Consider the following 27,506-nt stretch of genomic DNA (forward strand, 5'->3'; position numbering starts at 1 on the left):
GTCAACACTACAACTTCAACAAAACTTAAAGACATCACACTTACACAACATGTCAACATCGCTTCATAACTTCACAACGCACCCAAATTTCCCACAAATTTCACATATATCCATCAATTTCAAATAATTTCATCAACAAACATGCATAATTAACCATGAACACTATTAATTAGAATTAACATAGCAAATTTTCAAAACTCACCAATTTTGAAATTGAATTCAGGAAATCAAATATGATGTTGGTTATCATGCAAGAACTCTGAACCCAGCTCGAATCAAACAAGCATCACATCCTTTTTGTGGAACCAAATGGACACCCTCGAACCAAACGCGCCTCATTTTCTAAAATGTTTTGTGGAATTGCAGTGAGGTTGGAGACGACAAGTATAACACAACTACGACTATGTTTCGAATGGCAAGGAAATTTTCAAGGTGAAGGAAGTTTGAAATCGCTCGTGGGAGATTGAGAGTTTTGGACATTAAGAAGGTAACTGTCAAGGAAAGGGAGATTTTAAATTCAAAAATTTTAAAACAATTGTTGGGTATCGTTTTGAATTAATGATGAGTTATTTATGAACCGGTTTCACTCTAAACTCATTTTTATGGATTTATTCAACCTTTTAGATTTGATCAAACGAACCTAATTCGATCCACTTATCGAATTCATCATTGACGAGATTCGAACATAATACCAAATTTTGCAATTTTAACCGTCGCTCGAGTGAATATAGGTTTTTGCCGCTAGCTCAACCGCCCGCCCTTGCAAACCGAGAGAGAGAAAGAGAAAGAGCCTTGAGAAGAGCAATCACCCGTCCACCCCCAATCTCAAATCAAAACTCCAAATAAATTTTATTCGATTCACAATCACCAAACCCTTCAAAGAAGTAGAAGAAGAAGGGGATTGTTGAATTGTTCAGTCGTTCAATGAGTGGTAGCAGTAATAGTACTGTTAGACCACCAGCAGAAGACGCTTGGCTTCACACTTACAAGTCCTTACTTCCTCAATGGAAATCCATCTCTCACTCCCACCAGGTTCCTTTTCCCTTTCAAAATTTATCAATTTACTTGTTAAATAGCTTTCATGTCTCTGCTATTAATTTAGTTCAATTTTTCAATTTCTGGATTTCAGAAAATAAATTAATTTCGTGGGTTTTTATTTCTTTTTGTATTTGTTTTTACGGAAAATGATATCTGGGAAATAAATTTTTGTGGAGTGGGGAGACAGTTTGATGGTTTTTGAGATTAAATTCAGTCTTTTGTTTAGAATTAGCACATAAATAAAACCCAGTGAATTCTCAAAAAAAATTGTAATTTAATGGCAAAACAAAACCAAGTATTTGTTAAATGTAAACTTCTTGTTTAAAAGAATCTTCTTTCCATTGGGTATTGCTTAAATACGTGCATACACATGTGTAGTAGTGTTTATGTGACTTTGTTCGAGTTGAATTACCTTAGTTATAGTGTTTGTTGATTTATGAGGAATTCTTTTGCAGTCAATAATCCCAATTTCGATATCCAGAGTTAACCAATTCGATGCGGGAAGGCTGGACATTGAAATGTCAGCCATGTTGAAAGAACAGTTGGTTAAGGTCTTCTCCTTAATGAAGGTATCTCTCCTGGTCTTGGCTTATAGTGCTAGTCCTCAAAGCGAGTAACCATGTATAGCTGTTACGGAATCCCTAAACTGTTATTATTTTCATTGGGATTAGCCAGGAATGCTATTTCAATATGAAGCAGAACTTGATGCTTTCCTCGAGTTTCTTATCTGGCGGTTCTCAATTTGGGTAGATAAACCTACTCCAGGAATCGCTCTCATGAATCTGAGGTATAGAGACGAGCGTGCTATTGAAGCAAGAGGAAAAGGTAAGTACTTCTGGAAATTTGTTGCATATGTTAAGCTGGCTCTAGGTTCTAGACAAAATTGTGATCAGTTTGGCCAAGGAAGAACCAAAGAAGATGAGCTTTCTGAATAGTCTTGTCTTGGCACTGATTTATATGAGTCATTGTGGCTTAAAAACAATGGTATTGCTTCTTTTGGCATTGGTAAATGGAGTTATATTCTCCTAGACTATTCTGATTTGTTTGGTATGCATGCACTTTGTCCTAGATTGATCCAATGTTGCTGTTTTAGGTGATATACAATAACCAAATAAGTATTGATATTGTTATATTTCTATAAAAATTTGCTTTTTCTTCCCTATGTTGTTAACAAATATGATTATACTCTCACAACAGAATAACGAACGTACACCAACTTTATATGATACAGCTGAACGAACATTCTGGACTTTGTTAAGATAGAAGTTTACAATTCCAGATCATTCTCTGATGTAGTAACCAGGCTGTTCCTAAATTAGCCAATCACAAATTGATCTGCGAACAGTTATATTTTGTCTGATGTATCGAATTTACTTCTTTTTAATTTTTCTTTTAATTCAGCTTGTTTAAAGTACATCCTAATTACGTGTAGTATTTCTATTTGTTATGCTTATGGTTTTTTTTCAACTTACTTATAGTCAGAACGGGTTTGGAAGGACCTGGACTTACAGTTGCGCAGAAGCTTTGGTATTGTGTTGCTACTGTTGGTGGTCAATACATATGGGCTCGTCTGCAATCATTTTCTGCTTTCCGTAGGTGGGGCGATTCTGAACAGGTATTGTTTTCTTTTCAATCTTTTCGTTGCCCTTCATTACAACGCATGGAGAATTATTGAAATGGGCAAATGAAGCGCTCTGCATTTGTTCAGAGGTCAGTGGCACGAGGAGCATGGATTCTGATACAACGTATAGAAGGACTTTACAAAGCTGCCTCATTTGGCAACTTGCTTTTATTTCTTTACACAGGAAGGTATGGATTTGATACTCGAAAGATGGTTTTCATTGAATCAGTATACTCATGTCTGCATGCTACTTTGAGCCAATGTTTTCAGAGACTGAGGCTGCATTTTGTGGAGAGAATTAGATTTGGGTAGGATAACTCACTAGATTCTAGGCATATGGAAGAAAGAAATGGAGGAACCTTCCAAACTTTGTCCAAGTTGAAGGCTGAATTTGCTTCATGAGCAATCCATCTGCTACCATCAAACTTGGACAAAACATGTAAACCGTCATCCATTTCTTTCTTCAGTATGCCTTGAATCTGGTGACTTATCCTATCCTAGGTTGCACGGACACTACGAAATCCTGAAGTGTCGGATGCGTCGGACACAGTAAAGACACGGCAGGGGCTTTTTTTAAATTTAAAAAACATTTTCACGGTAGTTTTGTAAATACCAAAGCTTATAAAACCTAAAGTTTATAAGTTTGGGGGCGGTTTTGTACATATCGAAACTCCTGTACTCCAAAATTAGAAGTAAGCATTCCATATTTTGATTGAATTTTGTGTATTTTGAATTTTTTCATTGACTATTGTCTATTGCAAAGATAATAGAGGTTGATAATTTGATTGGGTGTGCATAATTTGAATTAGATGTTGATTAATTTGATTGGGTGTGTATTGTTTTTACTATCTGTAATATTTATTATAAATTTATTATATTTTAATCATCGTGTCCTAGCCGTGTCCGTGTCCTTATCTTTTAAGATTTTGCCGTGTCGCCGTGTGTGTCCGTGTCTGTGCAACATAGATCCTATCAAGCCAGTCCTTAACAAAGCTTGGAGTATAAGTGCACCACATTTAGAGTTGGTAGTTTATGTTAAAACATATAACTGAACTTGTAGCATCATATGCAATATTTTTTAATGGAAATCAAAATTTTCTTTACTTCCATTTTGTATAGGTCAACATGTTGAAGCTGCATGTGTGATATAATAATGTGAGAATTTTTTTATGTGATGTTCTTAGTGTGATCTAGGAATAACATTTTCCTTGGCAAGCTTGCAGAACTTTTCATATTACAAGTTGGTGATGCAGGTATAGGAATCTAATTGAAAGAGCTTTAAGAGCTAGGCTGGTCTATGGGAGCCCTAATATGAATAGAGCAGTTAGCTTTGAATACATGAACCGCCAGTTAGTATGGAATGAATTCTCGGTATGCCCTTTTTATTTGATTTATCACTTTAATTATTGTGTGAGGTGAGTTTACATTCGTAGTTTGAGGAATTGTCACTCTGAAGCACACCAAGTAATTCTATCAATGATTTGGTAGTAGGGGATTTAGACTCAAAACAGCTGATGTTTAGATGATACTCGAAAAATTCTAGGATATTTGAAATTTCGTCTCAGTACTTATTTTGTCGTTTGGGCTCATTTCACTGTCTCATGCGTTATTTTGCCGTCTGTCACAAGTGAATAGTGGTTAAGGGTTCTTAAGAACGAAGTATATGTGCAGTCTTTTTTCCTTTTGTTGGGTTTGAATCTTTGGTAAAAGGGATTTGTTCTCGATAATTATGATCTTGCGGTTTTTCTATACTGGTGAACAGTTAAATGTGATATGGTAGACATATGAGAACAGTTCTATTATTTGAAATTATGTTTTCCACATTTCACCAGTTAGAATCAGCATAGCATCTGCTTCCCTCTCATTTAATGCATTCATAGAGGGAGACTCAGGGTTCTGTATTGATGGATTTGTATTTAATTGGGGTTGTAGATACTTCTATTTTTCGATATGATAAGTAGTATTAAAAACCATATTATAAAGGATCTTCTCCCAAATGTTTCCTTGCGTAAGAGAAGCTATTTTGTATGTAAGTAAAAAATTAAGCTCGCTCTCTTTTAGTTCCGGGTTAATGGTATTGAGTGGTTTCTAGAGATCATGTGTCAATTTTATCTCTGCCACTGTTCATACTGCACGAGCTTCGGCCCCTTTTTCCTGCCTAGGTTGCATGCGTCTTGGCATGTACTTGCATTGATATGAAAACAGATACCTACACAAGTACGCTGATTTTTTGTTTGCAATATTTTGTCTATTCAGACAAAGCAAAAACATTTTTAGAGTTCTTTCTGCAAGGAAAGCTCTTGGTTATGTGCTCAATCCTTAATCCTTCTTGCATGGTTTTAAATACACAAACCAAGGATCAAGGTTAACCAAATGTACATATGCAGTCATTCTCCATCTTACAAAGCAAAAACATTTTCAAAGTTTTGGATTTGCGAGGGAAAGTTCTAGATTTTGTACCAATCCTGAATTCATAACCATGACTCATACATCCATGGCATTCTTTTAGATGCTGAAACTAGAGAAGAAAAAAAACAATATTAATTACTTGATTGGCCTGTTGCAAATGTATCCACTTCCCGCACGTGCATGTGTGCGCGGGCTTCTATTTAAATTTTTTGTTCTGCATAATGGTCTTTACATCTTTGCCTCATGATTTGTTGTTCTTCTGTCCAATTTTGGTTTACTTCATGGAATTTCAGCCATAACATGGGATAGAACTTAATTAGTCCTTGTGCTGATGGCAGGAGATGTTATTGTTACTTCTTCCTCTTCTAAACTCATCCTCTATGAAAAAACTTCTTAGTCCATTTTCCAAAGATAAATCATCAAGTTCAGAAGAGGATGACCTTACTTGCCCCATTTGCCAGGCCAGTCCAACCGTTCCATTTCTCGCTCTTCCATGTGAGCACAGGTGCATCACTAAATCTGATCCCTCTTTTACTTTTTCTTATTGAAAGAAAGCTACTTTTGAGCAAGGAACAAATTCGTCGGATCAAATGATGATTTACAGTAAAATTTAATATTGATGAAATAATTGTTCATGTTCGGCAGATACTGTTATTACTGCCTTAGGACGCGGTGTGCTGCTGTCCCAGCTTTCAGATGTTCCAGATGCAATGAGCCCGTGGTCGCAATGCAGCGGCATGTTAGCGAGCCAAAGCAATGATTCGTTACAATGGAGAAGCAAAGCACTTAATAAGTACAAGGGTACAAAATAATGCTTGAAAGTAGCATTGCTTTATTTTCCTCCTCCTAAGAAAAACCTTTGAATTGGGGGGAAAATAAATATGAAATTTAGAAATCATGTTCCTTTTAGAATCATTGATTCATCTATTGATTAGAGAGAGCTTCATTCTTTACCCTTTTGATCCTTGTACGCCCTTGTCTGTTGTACCTTTTTGTATATAATTTATCTGCTTTGAAACTTAATGCTATTCCATAAAATATGTAATATAATTTCATATGCAATTGTGTTTATAAAAGTCACGAATCTGGTTAATTATGTCGTTTTCAGACTTATTTGCCGCGTATCTGCTTTCAAGATATTCATAAATTGTTTTGTCACGTGTCCAGTGAGTGGAAATATCGTTGTTTTTAGATCGAATCGACGCCCATTTTGTTTTCAAATTGTTCGTTTTGTGCTTCGTGTTATCAATTATGTGATATAAATATAAATATAAATTTTTTTTTTTTTTAAATTTAACCGTTAAATTTGGCTTTAATGAAATCGTATGGTTGAGATTCAGTGGCATGTGATTTTATCTCAGCCACAGAATTTCATTAAAGTCAAATCTAATCGTCAAGGGGGTGTTCCCATTTTTTTTGAAAAATGGAGATCCCTTCCCTTAAGGGAAATTTTATTTAAACCCATATAACCTCTTTTTACACCCAACTTAAATTTTAAATGTGAATTATTTTTCCTACCCTATTGCATAATTACTATCAAATACATGATGAAACTAACAATAAAATTAAAATTTATTAATAAACCCACTCAATAATCAAACTCTATCATCACATCAAACCTTACGATCACGTAATATTTATTGTACATTCATTCTAGCTAAACTCTTATAACGCTTTCATAGAGAAAAATATGCTCTTCTTGACCAATGGATAATCATTTTACAGTTGTGAATCCTCCAACTAAGGTATGAATCGATTTATGCAAGTTTTTCTCATTTGATTTCAATTTTTTTAGAATTTAGAAACAAAATTAACGCATTTTCTATTACACTTGCTGACACACCCCGACCGAGATCAGGGCATGCTGGCCGTCACGTGGAAGTGACGTAGCCATGTGTACAGTGCGGAAGCTAGTAGAAGTAATATAAAAGTACGAATAATTTAAAAACTAGCATACAAACAATAAAGTAGTGAGTGCTAGCGTAAAAGGGACGCTAAGTTCAGAGCAATAAGTCTACAGCAGTCCAAATTAAAATAACTCGATAATAGTGCACCCGAAGGTGACCCTACATCGGTGAGTGTCTGTCAGAAATGTCGGGACGCCCTCTGGGAAAACCACCAAACCTGCTAGACCACTAGAACCTAGAGGGGCGCAAAACAAAAGTGTGAGTGGGTAAAAACAAAGCTCTTTGAAAACCATTTCATAAAATACAGTCTAAACCCTCGCCGTAAAACCTGTATACTTCCCAGAAATAAACATATATACGTATGTATAAATATACCAATCATGCTCAAGGGTATGCCAATCATGCTCAAAGGTATGCCAATCCAAGCCTCATAATGATATGCAAGTGCTCAGGTATAAACCGTGTCAATAACTTATCACTGGTAGCCGGAGTCACCTAAAGTGACCTGTATGGCTGAATCTAGAGCTCAAATCTCAATCTTAATAACTAAACCTGCCCACGAGTCGGAACCACCTATAGTGGTCTGTACGACAGGCCTGGGTGTGATACATATAAACGCTCTAGTACTACGATCACGTGAAGGCTGTGCGAATAATCGCGGGTCACCTACGAGTCGGAACCACCTAAAGTGGTCTGTACGACAAGACTGTGCACCTAACTTGGATCCAAGCTGAGCGTATGGTGCGGGAGGTGAACGACACGTGAAGGACTGTGCCCTACTCTGGGCGAGAGCACTAACACCGGGGGTGCAGGTTATGAGCTCTCTAAGCACCTTTAATCGCCATTTAAAAGTAAACATGAATACCACTTACCTGGCACTTACCTGTGCCTCCACCGCACCACATATATATATATATATATATATGACATATAAATGAATATATATGTATTAACCATATATGCAACTAACCATGCATATCAACCAATAGCATAAAATGAATGGTATGTCACTAGTAATGCATGCAATGATGCATAACAATGATACTAGGGTGCATGGCATGAAACAATTAACCTTTGGTGCATGGCATGAAACAAATAACCTTTTTAACAATTTCTGGGAATTAATGGTATATAGGTATATACGGAAAACAAAAGCCCACTCACTGGTATGTGGAAGGATCGTAGCCCCCCTGCCTCGAGTGTGCACGCTCGTCCTCGGGATAGGAATCACCTATATGCGAATTAACTATAAAAACGTTAACTTTAAAGCACATAACCTTCCGTTCAAAATAACTTCTCATACATTGCTCAAAATGGACAAATGAATATACCAACGTGCTCTACACAACTTCAGGATCACAACCATATTTTTAGAAAAAATTTCCTCCGCCGCACGCGCCGGCCACGCGCAGGCACGTGTGGCGCACACAGACGGCGTCAACTGACGCCGTTAGGAATATTCCGTCAGTTTTGACAGATTCCGTTAACAGCGTCAGGAATATTCCGTCAGAATTGACGGAATATTCCGTCTCCTTCTCCGGCGCCGTCGCCGGCGCCGGAAAACTGAGAAATTTTCAAACTTCGTTTTCTCACTCGTTTCTCAACCGTTTTCCATGATTCTTGAACCAAAATGACGCTTAGACTTAGGAGAATCACGATAGACCAGTTTTAAGGGCTAAAAACTACGCGATCATACCTGTCCACGCAAACAAAAACCGGCCAACTTCGACCACGGCGATCCCGACGTCCAAATTCGTCAAACGAGCTACTCCGAGGCTCCTTGGGACACCACCAAGCTATCTATGTACTTCCAATTCCCAAAAACGTAAAGAATTAAGTTTGCATGAATAGTACCCCAAACTGCCATTGACGAAACTACGTGAAAACGACGGATTTCTTACCTGAAAATGGTACTGTTGTGCTCCCACGAGCTTCACGATCTCAGCTGTGCCTTTAGTTTCCTCGATCTGGGTCGATTGGTGTAGTTATGTGTGTGTCCGTACGTTTATGGAAATGGGAAGGGAGAGAGAGACGAGAGACAAAGACAGAGAGAGAGCAGAGAGACAGTGAGAGTGAGAGTGACAGTGTGTGTGTGGCCCAACACATGCCACACCACACAAAGCAACCAATAATGTAACGAAAACAAACTAGGGGCAAAAATGTCTTTTCACAGGTACGTTTTAATATTTCCGGGACGGGATGTCACACTTGCCCAGAAACTAAATCTAAGTTTAAGTCCGTAACAATAAATGTTCAATTTACAACCAACACTAGAGATGTAATTTTCTTGGCTTTTGGCTGACAACTACAACATAGATTAGTATTATCCAAACCCTTCTACTTGTTTCTGTGAAAGCAGTTAATCTTCTTGGCAAGTAAGATGCGAAAACTGACTAAAACATTGACACATAACAAACTATTTTTATGATTTCTAAACTACACGTTGTCTATTTTATATAACTTAACCATTGAATACGATTTATACCTAGCTCTAATTAATTAAGCTTGAACTTGACAAATGCACGAGCAAGGATCAAATAGTAGCACAGAGATGACACAGTTATTTAAACTCGACTTAATTGTATATCAGAGTGACGAGTATTGCACCATTTTCAGTATCCACTAGGTCCTTGCCTTTGTATATTAGAGTGGCAAATATGCAACAAAGATTAAGTATGAGACAAATAGGTAAGAGATATTACTCTCTTTACGCGTTGAACAAGTTCTAGAATATTGATTTCAGGTTTTTATTTTCTAAATGGGGGTAAAAAGAAATTTACATATTGAAGTGGGTTTATGAGGGTAATTTAGGTAGTAAAGTTGGGTTTAAAGTGATATTAATAGTTTGATTAAAAGTAATATGAGTTTAGAGAGTAAGTTGGTTGTAGAAAGAGGTTACATGGGTTCAAATAAAATTTCCCTTCCCTTAAAGGGCTTGTGTGTGTGTGTGTGTATCACTTAGACCGTTTTGACACGCATATTATTTTCAGACGTCCCCAAAGATCTTTCATGGCCACTACTTCGGCCAATATCCCTTCTTTTCTTTGGAAATGGCTGTGGAGTATGCATGTGTTACCAAAAATTAAGTGTTTTATGTGGAAGACACTTCATGAGGCTCTTGCTACCATGGCGAATTTATTTTAAAAAAGATCATGTTCATCTCCTATATGTCCTATCTGCAACACTCAAGAGGAGACCATTGAGCATCTCCTACTTCTATGTCCGTTGGTTGAGTTGGTGTGGTTTGGAGGAGCTTTGGGTCTAAGGATACAACGTGCGGATGTCACCACCTAGGCAACCTAGCTTTCGGTTTGCTTGGAGGCGGCTCTTTGGATCGAAGATTGACAAGCGACGCTTGCTGTCTTATATTGCTTTTACATGTTGGCAGATTTGGAAGACCCGACGTAATTTCCTTTTCAATCATCAACCCATTCATCCAGAGAAGGTAGTTTTCAAAATTTCTAATTATTTGGGACTTTCATGCATGCTACTCAGTTGCTAGGTAATCGGCCAACCACGGCCCCTAGATCTCTGGTAACTCCGATCACGTGGACTCCTCCAAGCCTGGGGTTTATCAAGCTTAATGTGGATGCTAATTGGGAAGTGACTTTCGAATCGGGTTTTGTTGGGGTGGTTGCACGCAACGAAGCTGGGACTTTTTTGGGTGCTACTAGGTATAGAGTCAAGGCCAGGAGTGTGGCTATGGCGGAGGCGATGGCTGTTGAATTTGGCTGTGAATTTGGTCATCAATTGGGTTGGCATTCTGTGGTTCTTGAATCTGATTCCTCTTAAACAGTTTCAAGTTTGTGACACTCACCTTCGAAGGGCAGGTGGGAAGCTTTCCTTCTACTTTAGTAGTGCATTCGATTGGGAGATTCTTTCCATGTCTGTCGCTGGTCTTGGATTCCAAGATCAGCCAACAAGGCTACACACTTTTTGGCGTCGTGGTGGTGTAAGGAAATGAAGAATCAGGTTTGGACTAACAGACCTCCATCTTCCCTGGTTCATGTGCTTTGTAATGATGGTTTTCCTTGTCCACACTAGGTCTTTATGAGGGTAGTGTAAGGAGTGACATTTTAGCATTTGATGCGGTGTCAAGATCCTTGTAACTCCTTGCATTACCTATTTGTAGGCCTACTTGTATACTTTTGGTTTCTTGCCCTGGATATATTTTAGCCGAACTCTCCCCTTCCCTTCATGTAAAATATACCGTTGTACTAATAAATAAGTAAATAAAAGAGACAGTTGAAATTAGAATAGCCCAAGCTGCAATTTTTAGTGTGACCCAAAATTTATCATTAGAATGTGGATTAGTAAACATTTTGGAGGGTGTAAATAAAAACTCCACTCCCTCCTTACAATTTCCTTCACTAGTTTTATACACTTAAATTCCCGAAACTATCCTTCAAAAGGCTCCCAAATTTCAAATCAACCAAGTCTCTTCAGTCCCCTACTCAAAACCCTAACCATGTACTCATCTGCTTTAAAACCACCACACCCCCACCCATTCCTCTTCAGCATCTCGTAAATTCTAACCGTTGATTCCCTCCTATCCGAGCCAATAACGGCCCTGATCAACCTTATCAGCCCCTCACTGTCCCACGGGACCCCGCTCTCTGTCTCTAGATCACAAATCAAACGGTCCATGTCCTCCGCCATCTCATTTCTCGCCAGCGTCAGTGCCATCTCGGCATAAACGGATAAGGAGGGCCAGGTGGCATTGATCCTGCTGTAGAAGCTCCCGGAGAGCGGCGACGAGGTCGGCTTTGATCAGGCGGGAGAGGGCTTTGGAGACAAGGGCAGGGAATTGGGCTGCGTCGGACCTTCGCGCCCGTTTGAGGGTTTGAACGACTTGGATGGCGATGCTGAGGACCCGGCCTTTGACCAAAGGTCCACGGTTGTCGCATGGTCCGCACCGTATGGAAACGCGGGTTGTGGTGCGCGTGGGTGTGGGTGCGAGGAAGTGGGTTGGGTTCGGGTGCAGAGTCCCCATGGATGTGGGTGGGGAAGGCAAAGCAAAGAGCTGGAAAGTGAAGTGGTAAAAATTGCTTTGGATTTTGATTTGTAATGACGAATTTGCCCTTTTAAAAAGAAAATATAATATGATTTGTTCGTGGAAAAATGTAAAAGAAAAAACAAGAACGCAACTTCGCGTTTTAATATTTTCATGTATAATGACGATTTCGACCCCGGAAATTTAATTAGTTTGGAAAACGGAAAATAGAAAACAAACGTCGACAGCAGGATTCGAACCTGCGCAGGCAAAGCCCAACAGATTTCGAGTCTGTCTCCTTAACCACTCGGACATATCGACGTTCTTGATGAATGCATTCCATTTAGCATATTAATTATATTTTTTATGATAATTCAAGATAAGTATTATACGGGCCTGTGATGGGCCTAGATATTTTAAGCTGAAATGCTATCTTCTGGGTTCTGGCAGGCTTAAGAATTAGGGGACCCTTTGCATGTCCAGTTCTCCTTGGCACTGGAGTTAAAAATTGAAGTCACGTATTAATCCAACGGTGGAGGAGATGAATTATAAGAACATAATTGGAGATTTGGTGTTTTAACTTTCCTTTTTTCCGGCTTATGCTGCAATCCATTTCTCCATGGGCGACATCAATGAGGCCTAAACCTTTGTCTATGCAATAACTTTATCCGTCGCATTGTAACATGGCATGAGTTTTCCCTTTTACTCTCACTCTCTTTTTGTCGTGGCAAAATGCCCGAAACAACCAACCTTGGACGCAGCCCAACTCGGGAAAACTAATTCGTATTTAGGCGTGTGTTCTTTGTGTGATTGTGCGTTTATTATTCACTTTCACCAATTAACAAAAGTGCCAGAGAGAATTGAGGTGTATTTCTTTTTCATATACAGTTGCCTTAGATTTATAGTGGTTCATCACTATTTCAAGTATTGATGTACGTAGTATTTTCTTATGATGGTGCTTTATAATAATATTGCTTAATCTAGGCCCCAAAGATCTACCATGTTGATAAATTCCCAAAAGTCTGGAATATTGATTTTGACATTTCTATATATCCTGATCATAGATTTTCAAATCAAAAAAAATCCAATCATCATATTTCTAAAAGCTCTACATATATATATATATATATGTGTGTGTGTGTGTGTGTGAATTTTCTTAATCATATAAGGCTCTACATAATTTGAATATATCAGCAAGAAGTCGGTGAAGTGTACTTGGCCATGTGAAAAACTAGCTACCAGACCACTTGTTGATTTGAGCATTACAAAAATGAGAAATATTTTTGTATATATGACAGTTTTTGTGGATGTCAAATTAACACCGTCATGAAAATCGTATGGTGTTTGTAAAATTTGAGGAGAGATGGAAACCAAAATGGTTTCCTGTGAGTCGGTGACCTTCAACAGTTGACATATGCATGCATTTTTTGCATGGAAATAACATCAAAACTGCAGTCCTTTTGTTCAACCTAAAACTAAATTGGTGATTCGCGAAGAGACCCCATCGTGATAGTAATATATGCATGGCTCTAGATTCTTGATGAATACTTCACCTTAATATCATTGTCACTTCACAATGTCCATACAATAATTGAAGATAGACACAATTAAAAATTGACACATGCAATGAATTGATTAGATAATTCATATTTAAAGAGAAACTAATAAAACCGCATATATATGGTGTTGCTAACTTAGCACATAATTGCCATTAGTTTTGTATTCAACAAATTTTTATTTTATTTTATTGTGACGATACACACACACACACACTTGTCAGTGGTTAGATTTAAACTGCCTCATGTTTAATGGACTAAAAAGTTTGAAGAATTTCATTTTCAGCAGTATGACAAAACATAATTTTTGCAATGGGGAATAATAGAGGGGAATATTGGGGAACATTTTGAATCTCTTGGAATACAGATCCTATCAAGTCTACAAATTGTGCTCACTGTAGAAATAGTGTGCTGGGAATTGAACCCCACAAGTGTAACACCAAAACAATGTGTCATAAATGCAGTCGGGAAAAAGAGACTAATATATCACCATCTTGAAACCCTAGCTAGGGTTTTCAGTTGGGTTTCCTCCAACTTAAGGCCACATCTTAAAGACGGTCCTGGCTTGTTATTCTCTTTGAGAGTCACTATCTTATGGCAAGGGCCATCTGGATCTGCTACTCCATGGTGGATCCAAACCAGCTCCTTTGCCTATTAGTCAAATAAAACGGCTATCCGAAATTCTCTCATTAGAAGGATAACATATTAATTTTTCCAATTGAAGAATCTCATGATTAAATCCTATTAGATAATAAGATTTCTTTGGTAATATAGGCATATAGTACTGCAAAATCTGGCTGTCTATGTTGAATTATAATAGTGGACCAAACCCTAAAAGAAAAAGGTGCATAAGCTAATCTATAGAATGCAATTGTGCAAAGAACCTAGTTAATCGATTTCAACTAAAACATGATCTGTTACATGCTACTAACAGATTGATATTGATCTATCTTTATAAAAAAACGAAACCAAATTCTCATCCTTGGTATCGATATGGTAATTGGGGAAATTAATAAGTGATTTTTTTAGTCTTTTCGCTAATGATGTTCAATCAAGTTTGAAAGTCACTATGAAAATAAACGTATGTAAGTATTATTACGAGTTAGAAGAAAAAACATTACCCTAAATGATCAAGAATAGTGTAGATAAGAGTGAATGTGTATGAAGTGCACTTAGGACTAGGCCAACGAGCTAGTGGTTATCCACGGAGAGACCAAGTTTTGTTGTCACTAATTAAAGTGGTATTAATTTACATGTTTTTTACGTTTGGCGTGGGGAGCAAATGGGGCACCATAGTCCATGATCAGTCAATTTATTTGCTAATACCTCATAAAGGGCATCATTTCTAGGAAAACTAAATAATTCCTCAACCAATAGATTGTAACATTTCAACAACGTTGTACAGATGCAGAAGAGATCATGATATACTAGACAAAATAGTGTCATAGCGTTTTTTTTTTTTGACAAAGATTGTTTGCCCTCCCGTTTCCGGTGTCTTTTCGTGCCCTCCTGTTTGTGTGAACACAGTTAAACTACGTCAACATTTTATTTTATTATTCATTTTTGTCTTATTATCTCTATAAAAAAACAATATAAAATGTTAACGTAGCTTAATCGTGACCACACAAAACGGGAGGGCACACAAGAACACCAAAAGTGAGAGGGCAGACAATCCTCGTTCTTTTTTTTTACTATACTCACTACAAGACAAAAGAACAATAGCCACCATTTATTAGTGGTTATTGCTGACGTAATAATGATATTATATACTAATTAATGAAAAAAATATGGCGCTCTTTACCACATTTATCTTATTAATAACTTTATCATACTCCGGTAACAACCACTAACGTGAACTATTGCTTTCTTTTCTTTAAAGATTATAAATTTGGAGCACACACTGTCCAGATATTTTTCTTAAAACCAATGCGTGTGTGTGTATATATATACATATATGTATATATATTCATATAGAAGCCTTCAAGGAAATGAATTTTTATTTATAAAAATAGACATTAATTGTGGGGTTCACATCATATTGAACTTTAATGATTTGAACCGTCTATTTTCAAGTTGCACCTCATATATCTTCCTTGCAAAATATTAGTCAAATCGAAAATATTTAAAACATCTAATTGGGTTCAAAAAAATTAACGAATACTTTGTTATATAAGAAACAATAAAATTTTAGGAGAGTGTTATTGACACTTCAAAAATCTCATTCTTCACTGCCCACAAGTGTATTTTTCTTTCCTAATATAAAAAGTTTAGAGTGTAGAATGAGATTTTTGGAGTGCTATTAACAATTCCTAAATTTTATCTTGATAATTAAAGAGGCAAATGATTTCGAATTGAATTGAATTTTTGCAAGGATGCTCTATGAATTGAAACTTACAAAATAGACAATTCAGATTGCTGAATTTCGATATAGAGTGAATCCTAAACCTAATCCTTATTTTTTGAAAAAAAAAAAAAAAAAAGAATTCTTTTACATAAAGGACCTGATATTTATATATAATTTACTGTACCTTTCGTGCATGGAATTGTACATGGAACATATATATTAGCATATTACTGTGTTTTGCTGTGAACTTATTAAACGAGCACGCTTTTTCTTAACTATATATGTATATGTCCCAAAATTAATTAGACTCTAAAATACTGCGACGTATCTATATCTGCATGGACAACATTCTCATTAAGGTTGGCCCGGGTTCATCAATGTAGAAAATATAAACTACGATGGTCTCCGTGAGCATTGAGGCCGCTGCAGAAGCCATTGGACGGCAAGGGGAAAAAAAAAAAAAGGAACTTTGAGGATTTTTTTTGTGTTTTTGTTTGGGGGGGGGGGGGGGGGGGGGGGGGGGTGGGGTCGCATGTAGAAAATATTAACTACATGTTTATTTTATTCACACCACAAAAGCCCTACACACATACTTGCCGTTACATGTAAAAATCTCTAGGTATTAAGAATACAATCGGAACTAGATCACAACATTAATTTCTAAACCATAGGGGATAATGTTTCCTTCTCTAACAATCAAAACAGATGCAGTTCTTCAAGATCATCTGTGGGATATTCGAATCTAGATATTAGTAGAATATCGCATATTTCGAAAGCAGGAACAACCAAAACATACACCATTGGGTACTGATACCCCAACTAAGCAAATCCAAAATTTTATTCCAAAACGTTTGGATGCTTCTACTTTCATATTGCAGCAATGAGATTTTCCTTTTGCTTGAAAGATCATAACACCCAATGTTTGACTAAAACTGGCACATGTTGTGGCACACAATTACTTATGTGGGTCTTATATAACAAACATCTACCAACAACTACTAATATATTATGTTTAAAGATAAGGAAATCAAGGTGACTATATATTTATAAGCATGCTGATTAGTATGGGATTTTCTCTAAACCCAATATTGGATGGTTCTGATCTCACTTATCCTCTAGGATGTTACAGCATCTTGTATCTGGGGGCTATGCGCAGTGCGTATTAAAAACTTTATACTTACTATATTACTAAACAAATAGCCTAAAGGTATATATATACCTTCTTTAGGGTTTTATTTATTTATTTAGGGATCCAAAGTTCAACTTTGAGATTATGATTTTGTGGAAGCTGCACTTTTAAGGCTCATTTGGTATATAGTACTGAATTGGAATGGTAACTCTCAAATTTCAGGGTATGTTGAAGTGAAAAATGAACATATTATGACTAACTAAAGGGTAGAAGATGAATTACTCACAAAGAACACTTATCCCTTCCAATTTGTACGATAAAACTTAGGAGGAGTGAGTTTCTTCATTATATAATCACTTTCTAATCCCCTTCAAACGAAAAACCAGTTTCTTTTACTTACGCATACCTCAAATAGAGAGTTATTCATTCCAGTTCAATCCTACGTACCGATCGAGCTCTTAATTTAAGAAAATAAAGTGAACGATAGTAATGTGTACCTACCCATTTGCTAATCCAGAGCAGTATATATATGTACAGGCTGGGCACCTAGGCGGCTCGTACGTCGTCAACTGATCCAAATGCAATGTACTAGGCACACATATTCTTTTCACTATAAAACAATGAAAGAGTTAATAAACATTCTATCATGATTACATTTTGATTCGTGGGGCTTAATTAGGATAGGAGGAGTCTCTTTCCCATGGATCACTGTTTTCTTATAAGTGAGAGATATTTTTTTGAAAATCGAATAATGGTAATATAAGGATTAATTTGATTAAAGCAAACTATAGAGTTACAAATGATGTATACGGCATAATATCTACAAGACTCAAAAGACACAATCAATGTTGTAGAATGAAGTTTTTGTTAATTCATACATGATGATTATCTTCTTAAAAACACGAAAACAATATTGTAGAATTTGGCACACTTACTACTTCAATTAAATTTGTGATTGGAGGATGAAATAAATTGTTACGAGTTATTACTTTCATATTTACTTCCTAGTAAATAGAGAGTGTTACATTTTTGGCCAAACAAAATCTCATCTATATACAAAGAGAGGAGAGTTTTTTTTTTTTTTCCTATTACAAAAAAAGCTATATATATGTATATTATCCTAATCTATATTATGATGAGGGGCCACTTAATAATAATAATAGTAAATATATTATGACGAGAGGGATTCAAATTTGAGTGCATAAAGAAAGCACATAATTTTAGCTAATTTTGCACATGAGAAAAGTGTGTGGATTAAATAGTTAAAATGTTGTTAGCTTAAATGTTAAGGAAAACAATTTAAATAACAAGAAACTCAACTTTAGCTAATTAGCCGTGTGGTAAAAGTGTGTGGGTTAAATTGTTAAAATGTTACTAGCTAAAATGTTAAAAGGAAAATACTTTAAATAACAAGAGATTCAAGTAGGAGTCAAATTGACACCATAACGCAGAAACGTGATTGGTTTCTGTCACTACAATAAAGCGCTATTTTAATAACAAGAGGTAAAATTGTAAAAAAGTGCAAGGGGCTTTGTAATTCAATTGGGCAAGAGCATTCACTCTTGCACCAAAGGTCCCGAATTTGAATTTCATTTCTGCCAATATCGCTAGTATAACAAACAAAACAAAAAAAGAAACAAAAACCGAAATAGCAACTAACCTTGTAGATGCGTTTTATCTATGTGTCATAGATGCATTTTTTCTACATGTCGTAACAAATTTAACTTTGCTACTCAAATGCTACCTTCCTTTAAGATGTTCTTAGTATATATAGAATGTATTTATAAAAAAAATAAAAAAATAAAAAAGAAGGGCTTCCAACTTAATAATGTTTTCAACAGGCAGTCTTTGGACTCATGACTACTTTTTCACCTTACGGGACTCACAGTAAACGGTCACCACCGCCGTTTACCGTTTACCGCAAAGTTCTACATCCCAATCATGAGCGTTTACTCCCGTCAACGCTAGAAAACGGAACACCGTTTTGTCCCCTAACTACAGCACTAGCTGACGTGGCCAACACTGAACCGTCGATCCTTGCGTGTCAGATGTGTTGCACACTCGCGTCCCCACTTTTGGATTACGCAATTATTACGGCAGATACGGGCGTGGTAAAAGTAAAGATTCATTCATCAGACACTTCAGAAGCATGAGACAGTAAATATGATAAGTTAAAGTCACCAACGCCGTCGACGAGAGGGAGGAGAAAGCCGTCATCAGGAAGTTGCAAAAGAGTATTCGGTAATTACCAATTAGGGGATGGTGGCGAGGGAAATGATCACAGATGTTGAAATTTGTCGATCACTTTCCCAGTTGTGTTTTTAGTACAGCCCTGCCCTGTATTATCCAATTCCGTGCAATATTCACTTTTCTAACTTGCGCTTGTGCGGCCGGTGCACTTTAGTGGGTTGGAATATGAGTATAAAGGAATCAGGGTCTTTGGGAACAATATCTTAAAGGTTGCCGGGGAGTACGCAGACTTCTGTCGGTGGTCTTGCCTCCATTTAATATTATAAAAATTCCATTAGCTAAAAAATAAATTCAGTTCATGTGGGTTTGTATTTTATTTCTTCCGATGAAATATTTACGAATTTGACGATAATAGTATTTCATATACTTATTATTTTTATTAAATTTAATATAATTATTGTTTTAAAGGTCAGATAGTGATTGTATAAAATATATATAAACATGAATTATATTTGATAATCAGATGATGATTGTGTTAAATATATACAAGCATTGTAGCCTATATATACATGTAATTGATAAATTAATTTATTGAACGTCATAGTGGTGAATGACAATCGAATTTCAATGAAGTCTTTTCTTTTTGGCTATTTAGCATCACATATTATTATATCGGTAAACGATGTAGTGAACATGTCATAGAGATAAGGTATAGTATGAGCAATAGCTACACATGTTTATGTATAACAAGTTTTTGAGTTTGGCAATTACATTATAACGTGATATTATTATCCACGTACTATATGTCATAAACATTAAGTTTGGTTTGATACAAAGAATTGGATTGTAACGCATACGACACTATTTTGAAGGTATGTAAACTGAAAAAAAAAAATTGCAACAAGTTTGGAGGTAGAAGATAAATTAATCAAAAAGAAAGCTAATCATATCCCCAAAACGGTAAGAATTGAAAGGGAGATGTTACCTTCATATCTAATTTCCTGAAAATGAAAAACTATTGAACTCTACCTTTATTATGCCTTAAATTTTAAGAATTGTCGATTTCAATCCAATCATCTCTACAAAACGATAAGGTTAAATATCATTATTAGTTATAACATATACAAATGAATAATACAAGTATTATTTTTTGAAGAGGATCATGAATTAAATCTAAATTGCCAAAAAAGGGAGTAAACATGAGTGTTTAATTAAACAGAATTGGTATTATGATAGTCCATTAAAAGAAACCTTTTCTATTTTTAATTAAACAACAAATATATAAAATTACTTTCATCATTGTTGCAAACTGCGATATGAAGAAAAAGGTTCAGAGAGTTTTTAATAAAATGGAAAAGAATAATGCAGCAGCAGAAAGGCTTAAAAGAAGCTTACTTTCTGCCTCAACAAAACCAGCTTAACCAGACAGACTCTGCGTACTCTCTCTCTCTCTCTCTCTCTCTCGAACGTCTCCGAGTTCATTCACTTCTCTCACAAAGTCTGATACTTTGAGGTAAAAAATTGGTTGAAAAAACTTGATGTCTAGGCCACTGGAGCATGATTACATAGGCCTAACAGAGACTTCATCTTCTCCAATGGAAAGAAGCTCTGAGAAGATTTCATCTTCCACTTCCTCTGCCCTCTCGTCCACCACAGCAGAGGAAGAGAAGACCTCTTCCTCCGCCATCAACCTCAAGGAGACTGAGCTCAGGCTTGGCCTGCCTGGGTCCCACTCTCCTGACAGAAAAAAACCATCAGGGCTTGGACTTGGGGTCTCATTTTTTGGGAAAGATTTGGAGGAGAATAACAAGCCAACTGCGTTTTCTCCAAACCCTCCAAAGAACCCTGTGTCAGGGGCAAAAAGGGGATTCTCTGACGCCATTGATGGGTGTTCTGAGAAATGGGTTTTTACCATGAGTAATGGATCTGAGGTTGATGTGGGTAAAGCAGGAGTCTTGGCTTCTCCATTAGCCAAGAAGGAGGTTTCTTCCGTTCCTCTGTCGCCAAAGCCAGCAGCTCAGTTGGAGAAGAAGAACATTCTGGCCTCTGAGCATGCTGCTGCTTCTCCTTCTTGCAAGTAAGCTTTTCTGTTTTTTTTACCTTTTTACTCCCTTCTTAATTGTTTGTGTTTGCTGGGTTAATTTTTATTTCTGAGAAATTTGATTCAACAACAATAAAAAGAAACAAAATTTCGTGCCCCTTTGGTAACTATTTTATTTTTAGTTTGTTATTTTCACTTTTGTGCTTGAAGTACGAGAAAAAGGGGAACAAGTAAGTGTAATCGGAGGGAGGAGAAGAAATAATTAAGAGTGAATCAAAACAAAAATATCTCCTGTATATATTCTCTTTATCCAACATAAAAATTAAACTAAAAACTAAAAATCATTATTCTAAAAATCTTAGCCTAGACGTAAAACGGTTTGTCATTGTTCCGATTAATTCTTGATCATTTAAAAATTAAGAAAAAACGTCTAGACCTGTTTAGGTGCCCGTTAGACCTGTTTAGGTGGCCGCCTAGACTTCCTAAGCACCTAAATACATAACTTTCATTTTCTATTTTTTTCTTTCAATAAATTTTAAGAGACTTGTTAAATATTTAGAGATGAACACACATTATATGCGTGTTCACTATGTTTTAATATTTTATAATGTATCTCATTCTGTTTTACAATTTATATTCCAATGAAATTATGTATTTTTTAAGTATAAGTTAACACTTATTTATACGATATATAATAAATTTATTCAATTCTGCCTAGTTCGCCTAAACCCCCACCTAACCGTCTAGGCGCTAGGTCCTAACCCGTCGTCCCACTAGCGCCTAACATCTTTTAAAATCTTACTAAAAATTAAACACAAAATAGTTATTAAATAATCCTCAAATTTTTACTTTCCTCGTTAGGAAGTGACGGGTCTAACTGAGAATATTTGTTTGGTGTCGAGGACAACAATGTTTAATAAGATTTGGACAAAAACCCATCTCTAATATTTGTATATGAACTCATTTGGTCGTTCCCTTAGATTTTTTCTGGGTTTTTTCCCCTGAACTTGTTGTACTTTATTTTTCCTTTTGTGGTTGAAAGTTTTACCATCCTGCAATTTGATTCCTAATGTTTTCTGCATCAAGTCTTCAGCATTCAGAATAAAGCGATTCATTTGAAAAATGTTAATTTATCTGTTAATCTTCTCCCTTTGTAATAACTTGTAAGCTTAGCAATTAATTCTTACACTTGTAGCAGGGCACAGGTGGTAGGATGGCCCCCAATTCGATCATTTCGGAAGAATTCCATGGCCTCTAATCTGGCGAAAAACAACGATGACGCTGCGGGCAAACAAGGGTCCGGGTGCCTTTATGTGAAGGTTAGCATGGACGGCGCTCCATACCTGCGAAAAGTTGACCTTAAAACCTACAACAACTACACTGAACTTTCCATGGCTCTGGAGAAGATGTTTAGCTGCTTCACCATCGGTACTCTTCTCTCTCTGTCTCTCTCTGTCTCTCTCTTTTTCTCGTGTGTGGGCAGGCATGCACATGCAGACTGAGTTATACCACGACTTAGTTTGGTGTACAACGCCTGTCCAGTACGGTTTGATCCAGAAATTAACTTAAGTTTGGTGTTTTAATAGGCTAGTGCTAGAACGAAACTAGCTGCCGAGCTGTGAGACTGCATTAGGGTGTATTAAATGTTTTATACGGTGTTTAAAGTAAATCAGATGCGTTTTTGCTTAACGTTGTGATTATCTGTGATTCAGGGCAGTGCAGTTCTAATGGACTTCCAGAGCGAGATGGTCTGAGTGCAAGTCGATTGATGGATCTTCTCAATGGTTCTGAATTTGTTCTGACTTTTGAGGACAAGGATGATGACTGGATGCTTGTTGGCGATGTTCCTTGGCAGTACGTTTTTAACTGTTCTGTATGAACACTGTGTTATGGCTAGTTGAACTTAATCGCATGATTAGTGTTCAAAAATTGAAATTATCTAGCTGATTGAATTGCAATTACCTTCAATCAGATACACAACGTGGTTGTTACGTTCCAATTGATCGGGTCTCAATTTTTACCGTCAGTGACTGTTAACATCTTCAGATGGTCGTATGTTCTCATCTGATCAGTGTGTGTGTATGACAGGATGTTCACTGAGACCTGTAGGAGGCTGAGGATCATGAAGGGTTCTGAAACAATCGGACTAGGTATGTTCCAACTTTGATCATTGGTTATGACTAGAAGGAATTTGGTGGTATTTTCGCTTCCTTCGATGTTCTAATCTCGGGATTGCTATAAGTCAGATTGTAATTAACCTGACCACTGTTCTTGTTTGCAGCTCCAAGGGCCGCGGGGAAGTGCAAGAACCGCAACTAACATGAACCGTACCAGCTGGAAATAGCATTCTACAGAGCATCAAAATGGACTCGAAGTCGGGTGCTTGTTGCAGAGTCCGAAATATGTTTGATAGAATCCTAGTTTTTGTTTCTTTACGGACTGGAAATTTTCCGATTAGTTAGAAAGTTTTCGCTGGAGACGTCCAGATTATGTGTTTGCTGTTGCTGTTTTTCCCTCTTACATGGACCACATATTCTAATTACCGTGTAAATGATATTTGCTGCTTGCAAATCTCTTCCAGTTTCTTCTCTTAAGAACAACTGTACGTATAAGTTCCTCCAATGATTTTTGAAACCGAGTTTTTTTAATTGATAGTCGGAAGGGAACTGATTTGGGTTTGTTTGGGAACGATAAGATGGAAGTTCAAAGTCCCCTCCGTATAGTTTATAATATAGATTAGATTAGAATGCTGCTCGAATAAAAATATATAAATTCAAAATAAATAAATAAAGTGAATTGAATTTGACATAAGGTTAAGGAACATGCTACTGAAACAAGGAAACTTCGAATTAATGGAATTTATAAGTATTACAACAGACAAGTTAACTGAATCAGTCCCCGGACAGCTGAAAACGAGCCAAATCGGTTCCGCTGTGGCATGATACACAAATTAACCATTGTCGACCATGAAAGACAAAAAAACTTCGAAGGACACGAGCCGGAAAGCTATGAGAAAACTGCATGCATATTGCATAATATGAACAAACTACTGAAAGCTAAACAATGTATCTGAATCTAGACAGCTCAAAAATTACTGTTTTGATATCTCAAGGTAAACCATCTGAGTATATCCATTAAATACAGACGGGTCGAATCTGGTTAAGCCAAGTCGATCGAACAAGCCATATCGGCCATCTTCGACAATAGGAGTTACGGCACGAGCAGGATCGTATCTAGTTTGATGAGTGAGGGACGGACCTGCCACTGGTGGAACCTCCCAGTAAACATCAAGAATTGATTCCACAAACCGGCTATTCTGAAAATGTTCTGAATACGATATCTTCTTACTACTTTTAGTAAAGTTATCATGCATGTATCCTCTAACACCCCACCATGCTTCACCCGGCCCACAAAGTTCTTCAATATCCACTGCTTTCTCCCAGAACTTCTTCCTTTTTGACCTAATCCTAGCTTCATCACTGTCTTTAAAGCAGCTGTGACCACCTCCTAAACCACCGAAAAGAAAACTACGAGGATTACTAGTTGGAGCAATACACCATGGCAACAGTTCATAAGGAATTCTATGGGGAAACAAACCAAAAACTATTAAACCAATAAACCGAAGTAAAACACACATTTTGATCAAATGAGTTAAAAGATTTGGCACCACACCGAGTCTTTTACTACAATGGCTTTTAATTTGACAAAACGATCCACCAGTAATTCAATCCATAGTACATTAACTAAAGTTACCTTGGGCTTCAGTAGGAAAGAAGGTAAGAATGCATTTCATCAACATAAAGCATATGACGAACAAATAGACTTAAAAAATGAAGGATAACAGAGCATGCACCTCTTATATAGGATTGATCACATATCTGCCGTAAGGAATAATGATCTCCTGTTCCAGTGTCATAATTATCCTCAAATATTATGTGCTGAAAACCAGCTTTCAGAGCCTGCTTTACTCTGCTTGCCAGAGCATATAAATAAAATATGATAAGTCAGCAGCTGGCAATCGACAATTCCAGTGGCCATGCAATAACGAGATGAAGGAGCAAGATTACATTGAGATATTGTTCGTACCTTTTCAATTCATTCTGATGATCATCGAAAAAAATAAGAACACGGCTTAGATCAGTAATCCCATGTTTCTTCATCACTTTTCCCCAATCAACATTTCCAAAATCCACAAAATCTTTTCCGGTAAAGTAAGTGCAGTTTCCGTCAACATATGCAGGCCCCTTCTTTAGAAACTTCCCAGGATGCTTGGGTGTGAGGGTAATAATTGGTGTGTCTGGCATCGCTTGTCGCAAAACCCAAGTGGAATGACCCTTGAAGGCGCCACTCTCAATCATTAGATCCGGCTTCAGCCACTGGGCAATGAACCAGAGCCCAAAGCTGTGGTCAAAACCCATCCCGTACATGTTGTTTTTTATTGGTCGGGTTTCGTAAATAGGTACAAACATTTCCAAGCCCTTGATTAAATCCTTAGTTGTCCATTCAACTGCTTTTCCGTGTTTCGATCTGCCTTTTGCCAAGGATAACATTATAAGAATCAAACAAGGGCGTGAACCCAGGGATCTCACAACGAAAACAAGGAATTATAACCAATAAAAGAACTCAAAAATCCCTACATTCACTTCATAAAGAACCCATCATGGTCCACATACTACCGAAATCCATAAAACATTGAGCAATTGTGACTAACATAGGCATTGGTCACCAAATTTAATGCATAAAACCCTAACGTTAATCAGATTTTCTATTATGTAGTCTGGCGAAAAAAAGAAAAAAAAAAAAAAACCCTAACTTTAATTCGATCGTTAACAACTAATACAATTGACTAAAACATATGGAAATGGTTGTAGCATCCGCATATCTCATATCGACTAGAATCGAAAGCGAAATATAAAAATTGCAATTCCTTTGAATCATAAACTTATTGAACCTACCCTGAATTTTACTGTGAACTAAGTAAACTTAACAAAGTTAAATTTTCCAGCTTTTCTTAGAAACCGAAATGGTTTGAAATTCATTCCAAGCTTCCAAATTTACTCAGCTATCAGAAATTCTACATTTTTCATTTAATTTTAATTAAAAAAAAGCAAAAATTATACCAAAACCCTCGATCTGATTTCTACACCAACAGCAAAATTAACTCAGATCGTTCAATTTGTGCCTAAAGAATGGGAATTTTAGAGAAATGAGATCCGACCCGGATATACTTACACCAAGGCACGCCGAGTGATCCGAAATCCGATTCGAGGCCATCGAACCCGAAGAAGCCGGTACGAGAAACCGGGTCGTAAGGCGAGACGCAGACGAATCTCCGGGAGTTGAAGATGAGGGAGAATATTAGAAGGAGGACGAGGGCGAGGACGAGGAGGCAGGGCCAGACGGGTCCGGTTCGAGTCAAGTAGTTGGTGATTCGGGTGGTGAAGAAGGAGATGGGCAGGTGCTTCTTGGTCTTGGACTCGTCGGCGACAGCGTCGTTTTCAGCGGCGGATTCGTCCGCGTACGGCGCGTATCGGCGCGAGGAGAGGACGCGCTCGAGCATTTTGGTAGGGGATCTTTGGCTGGAGCTCGACGGAGGGAGTGGCATTGCTTGAAGCGATGAGCTGGGCTTTTCCTGCGCCTTTGAGGAAGAGTGAGTGAGGGAGTGTGCGTTTGATGCAAGTGTGGGTCCCACTTTTCCGGATTGTGATTTACAAAGAGTAACAAGGGTATTATTGGGAAGAAATATGGATTAATGGATTTGGTAGACCGAAAAAGTGAGTTCGAAATGACAAGAATCATATCTCATAAGTTTTAACATAGGCGTCTTGTTTTTTAAGTTTTTAGATTAAACATTTACCTTTCCTTATAAATTTGACGAAACGAAAAAGTTTCTCGCGAAACGTAAAATTATCAAAATTTTAATTTTGTTTGCGCCTATGCGTTCGTAACAACGAGTACCACAAGGATACGCTAACAGAATGAATTATATGTCTCACGATACGAGGGTCAACAAATGTCTACTATTTCGCCTCAAAGGACATTTTTGTAAATTCAAACTTTTAAAATTAAAATACCGAAAAATTAGAAATGGATTATTACAATCTACCCCCTTATGAAATTTCGTCCCCGAAATCTGCAATAACTTGCTATACATAAAAAATACTCAAAAGATAGGAAGAAAATATATATAAGGAAGAAATCAAGTCAGAGCAGTTGCATAAAAGAGAATATCATTCCATCACGATCAGATTGCAATGATTTCTCTTTCATGCCTCAAA

At 37.0% G+C, this 27,506-nt stretch overlaps 3 protein-coding genes, 1 non-coding gene and 1 pseudogene across 6 annotated transcripts; 2 read left to right on the plus strand and 3 right to left on the minus strand.

Moving 5' to 3' along the window:
• Positions 1–725: 725 nt before the first annotated feature.
• On the plus strand, positions 726–6,161 carry LOC103944846 (peroxisome biogenesis protein 2). Its single transcript, XM_048587084.1, has 8 exons — positions 726–1,032; positions 1,494–1,607; positions 1,710–1,863; positions 2,517–2,653; positions 2,747–2,847; positions 3,913–4,030; positions 5,407–5,573; positions 5,714–6,161. The coding sequence occupies exons 1-8, from the start codon at positions 925–927 to the stop codon at positions 5,826–5,828; spliced, it is 1,014 nt and encodes a 337-aa protein (XP_048443041.1). The 5' UTR covers positions 726–924; the 3' UTR covers positions 5,829–6,161.
• A 5,117-nt stretch (positions 6,162–11,278) lies between these two features.
• On the minus strand, positions 11,279–12,168 carry LOC125478688 (annotated as a pseudogene).
• Positions 12,169–12,207: 39 nt separating this feature from the next.
• On the minus strand, positions 12,208–12,289 carry TRNAS-CGA. The gene has a single exon. It is a non-coding gene; the product is annotated as a tRNA-Ser (tRNA).
• An 8,216-nt stretch (positions 12,290–20,505) lies between these two features.
• On the plus strand, positions 20,506–23,866 carry LOC103944843 (auxin-responsive protein IAA21). 3 transcript variants are annotated; one of them, XM_048587109.1, is made up of 6 exons: positions 20,506–21,264; positions 22,424–22,656; positions 22,941–23,082; positions 23,187–23,209; positions 23,317–23,378; positions 23,510–23,866. In XM_048587109.1, the coding sequence occupies exons 1-5, from the start codon at positions 20,726–20,728 to the stop codon at positions 23,343–23,345; spliced, it is 966 nt and encodes a 321-aa protein (XP_048443066.1). In that variant the 5' UTR covers positions 20,506–20,725; the 3' UTR covers positions 23,346–23,378; positions 23,510–23,866. The 3 variants fall into 3 exon arrangements, with proteins under 3 accessions (XP_048443066.1, XP_009353580.2, XP_018502379.2); XM_009355305.3 differs by lacking the exon at positions 23,187–23,209 and having other exon boundaries at positions 20,511–21,264; XM_018646863.2 differs by lacking the exon at positions 23,187–23,209 and having other exon boundaries at positions 20,515–21,264; positions 22,427–22,656; positions 23,510–23,801.
• Positions 23,867–24,051: 185 nt separating this feature from the next.
• Positions 24,052–26,900, minus strand: LOC103944842. Its single transcript, XM_009355304.3, has 4 exons — positions 26,461–26,900; positions 25,315–25,759; positions 25,082–25,197; positions 24,052–24,735 (listed from the first exon to the last, which is right to left on the minus strand). Exons 1-4 carry the CDS (start codon positions 26,831–26,833, stop codon positions 24,320–24,322), a joined length of 1,350 nt encoding a protein of 449 aa, XP_009353579.2. The 5' UTR covers positions 26,834–26,900; the 3' UTR covers positions 24,052–24,319.
• Positions 26,901–27,506: the final 606 nt, after the last annotated feature.

Source organism: the organism of the source record quoted next, unplaced genomic scaffold (assembly GCF_019419815.1).
Source record: "Pyrus x bretschneideri cultivar Hongxiangsu unplaced genomic scaffold, Pyrus_bretschneideri_v1 Contig26, whole genome shotgun sequence".
Classification (NCBI taxonomy): domain Eukaryota; kingdom Viridiplantae; phylum Streptophyta; class Magnoliopsida; order Rosales; family Rosaceae; genus Pyrus; species Pyrus x bretschneideri.

Excerpts from the sequence above, each read along its gene's own strand:
- LOC103944846 (XM_048587084.1), top strand. The coding sequence starts at position 925 with ATGAGTGGTAGCAGTAATAGTACTGTTAGACCACCAGCAGAAGACGCT. Across the intron at positions 1,608-1,709 it reads AGGTCTTCTCCTTAATGAAG|CCAGGAATGCTATTTCAATA; the intron begins GTATCTCTCCTG and ends CATTGGGATTAG. Across the intron at positions 2,848-3,912 it reads TTATTTCTTTACACAGGAAG|GTATAGGAATCTAATTGAAA; the intron begins GTATGGATTTGA and ends TTGGTGATGCAG.
- LOC103944843 (XM_009355305.3), top strand. The coding sequence starts at position 20,726 with ATGTCTAGGCCACTGGAGCATGATTACATAGGCCTAACAGAGACTTCA. Across the intron at positions 22,657-22,940 it reads GTTTAGCTGCTTCACCATCG|GGCAGTGCAGTTCTAATGGA; the intron begins GTACTCTTCTCT and ends TCTGTGATTCAG. Across the intron at positions 23,379-23,509 it reads TTCTGAAACAATCGGACTAG|CTCCAAGGGCCGCGGGGAAG; the intron begins GTATGTTCCAAC and ends TCTTGTTTGCAG.
- LOC103944842 (XM_009355304.3), bottom strand. The coding sequence starts at position 26,833 with ATGCCACTCCCTCCGTCGAGCTCCAGCCAAAGATCCCCTACCAAAATG. Across the intron at positions 25,760-26,460 it reads ATCACTCGGCGTGCCTTGGT|GCAGATCGAAACACGGAAAA; the intron begins GTAAGTATATCC and ends CCTTGGCAAAAG. Across the intron at positions 24,736-25,081 it reads TGATCAATCCTATATAAGAG|GAGGTGGTCACAGCTGCTTT; the intron begins GTGCATGCTCTG and ends TCGGTGGTTTAG.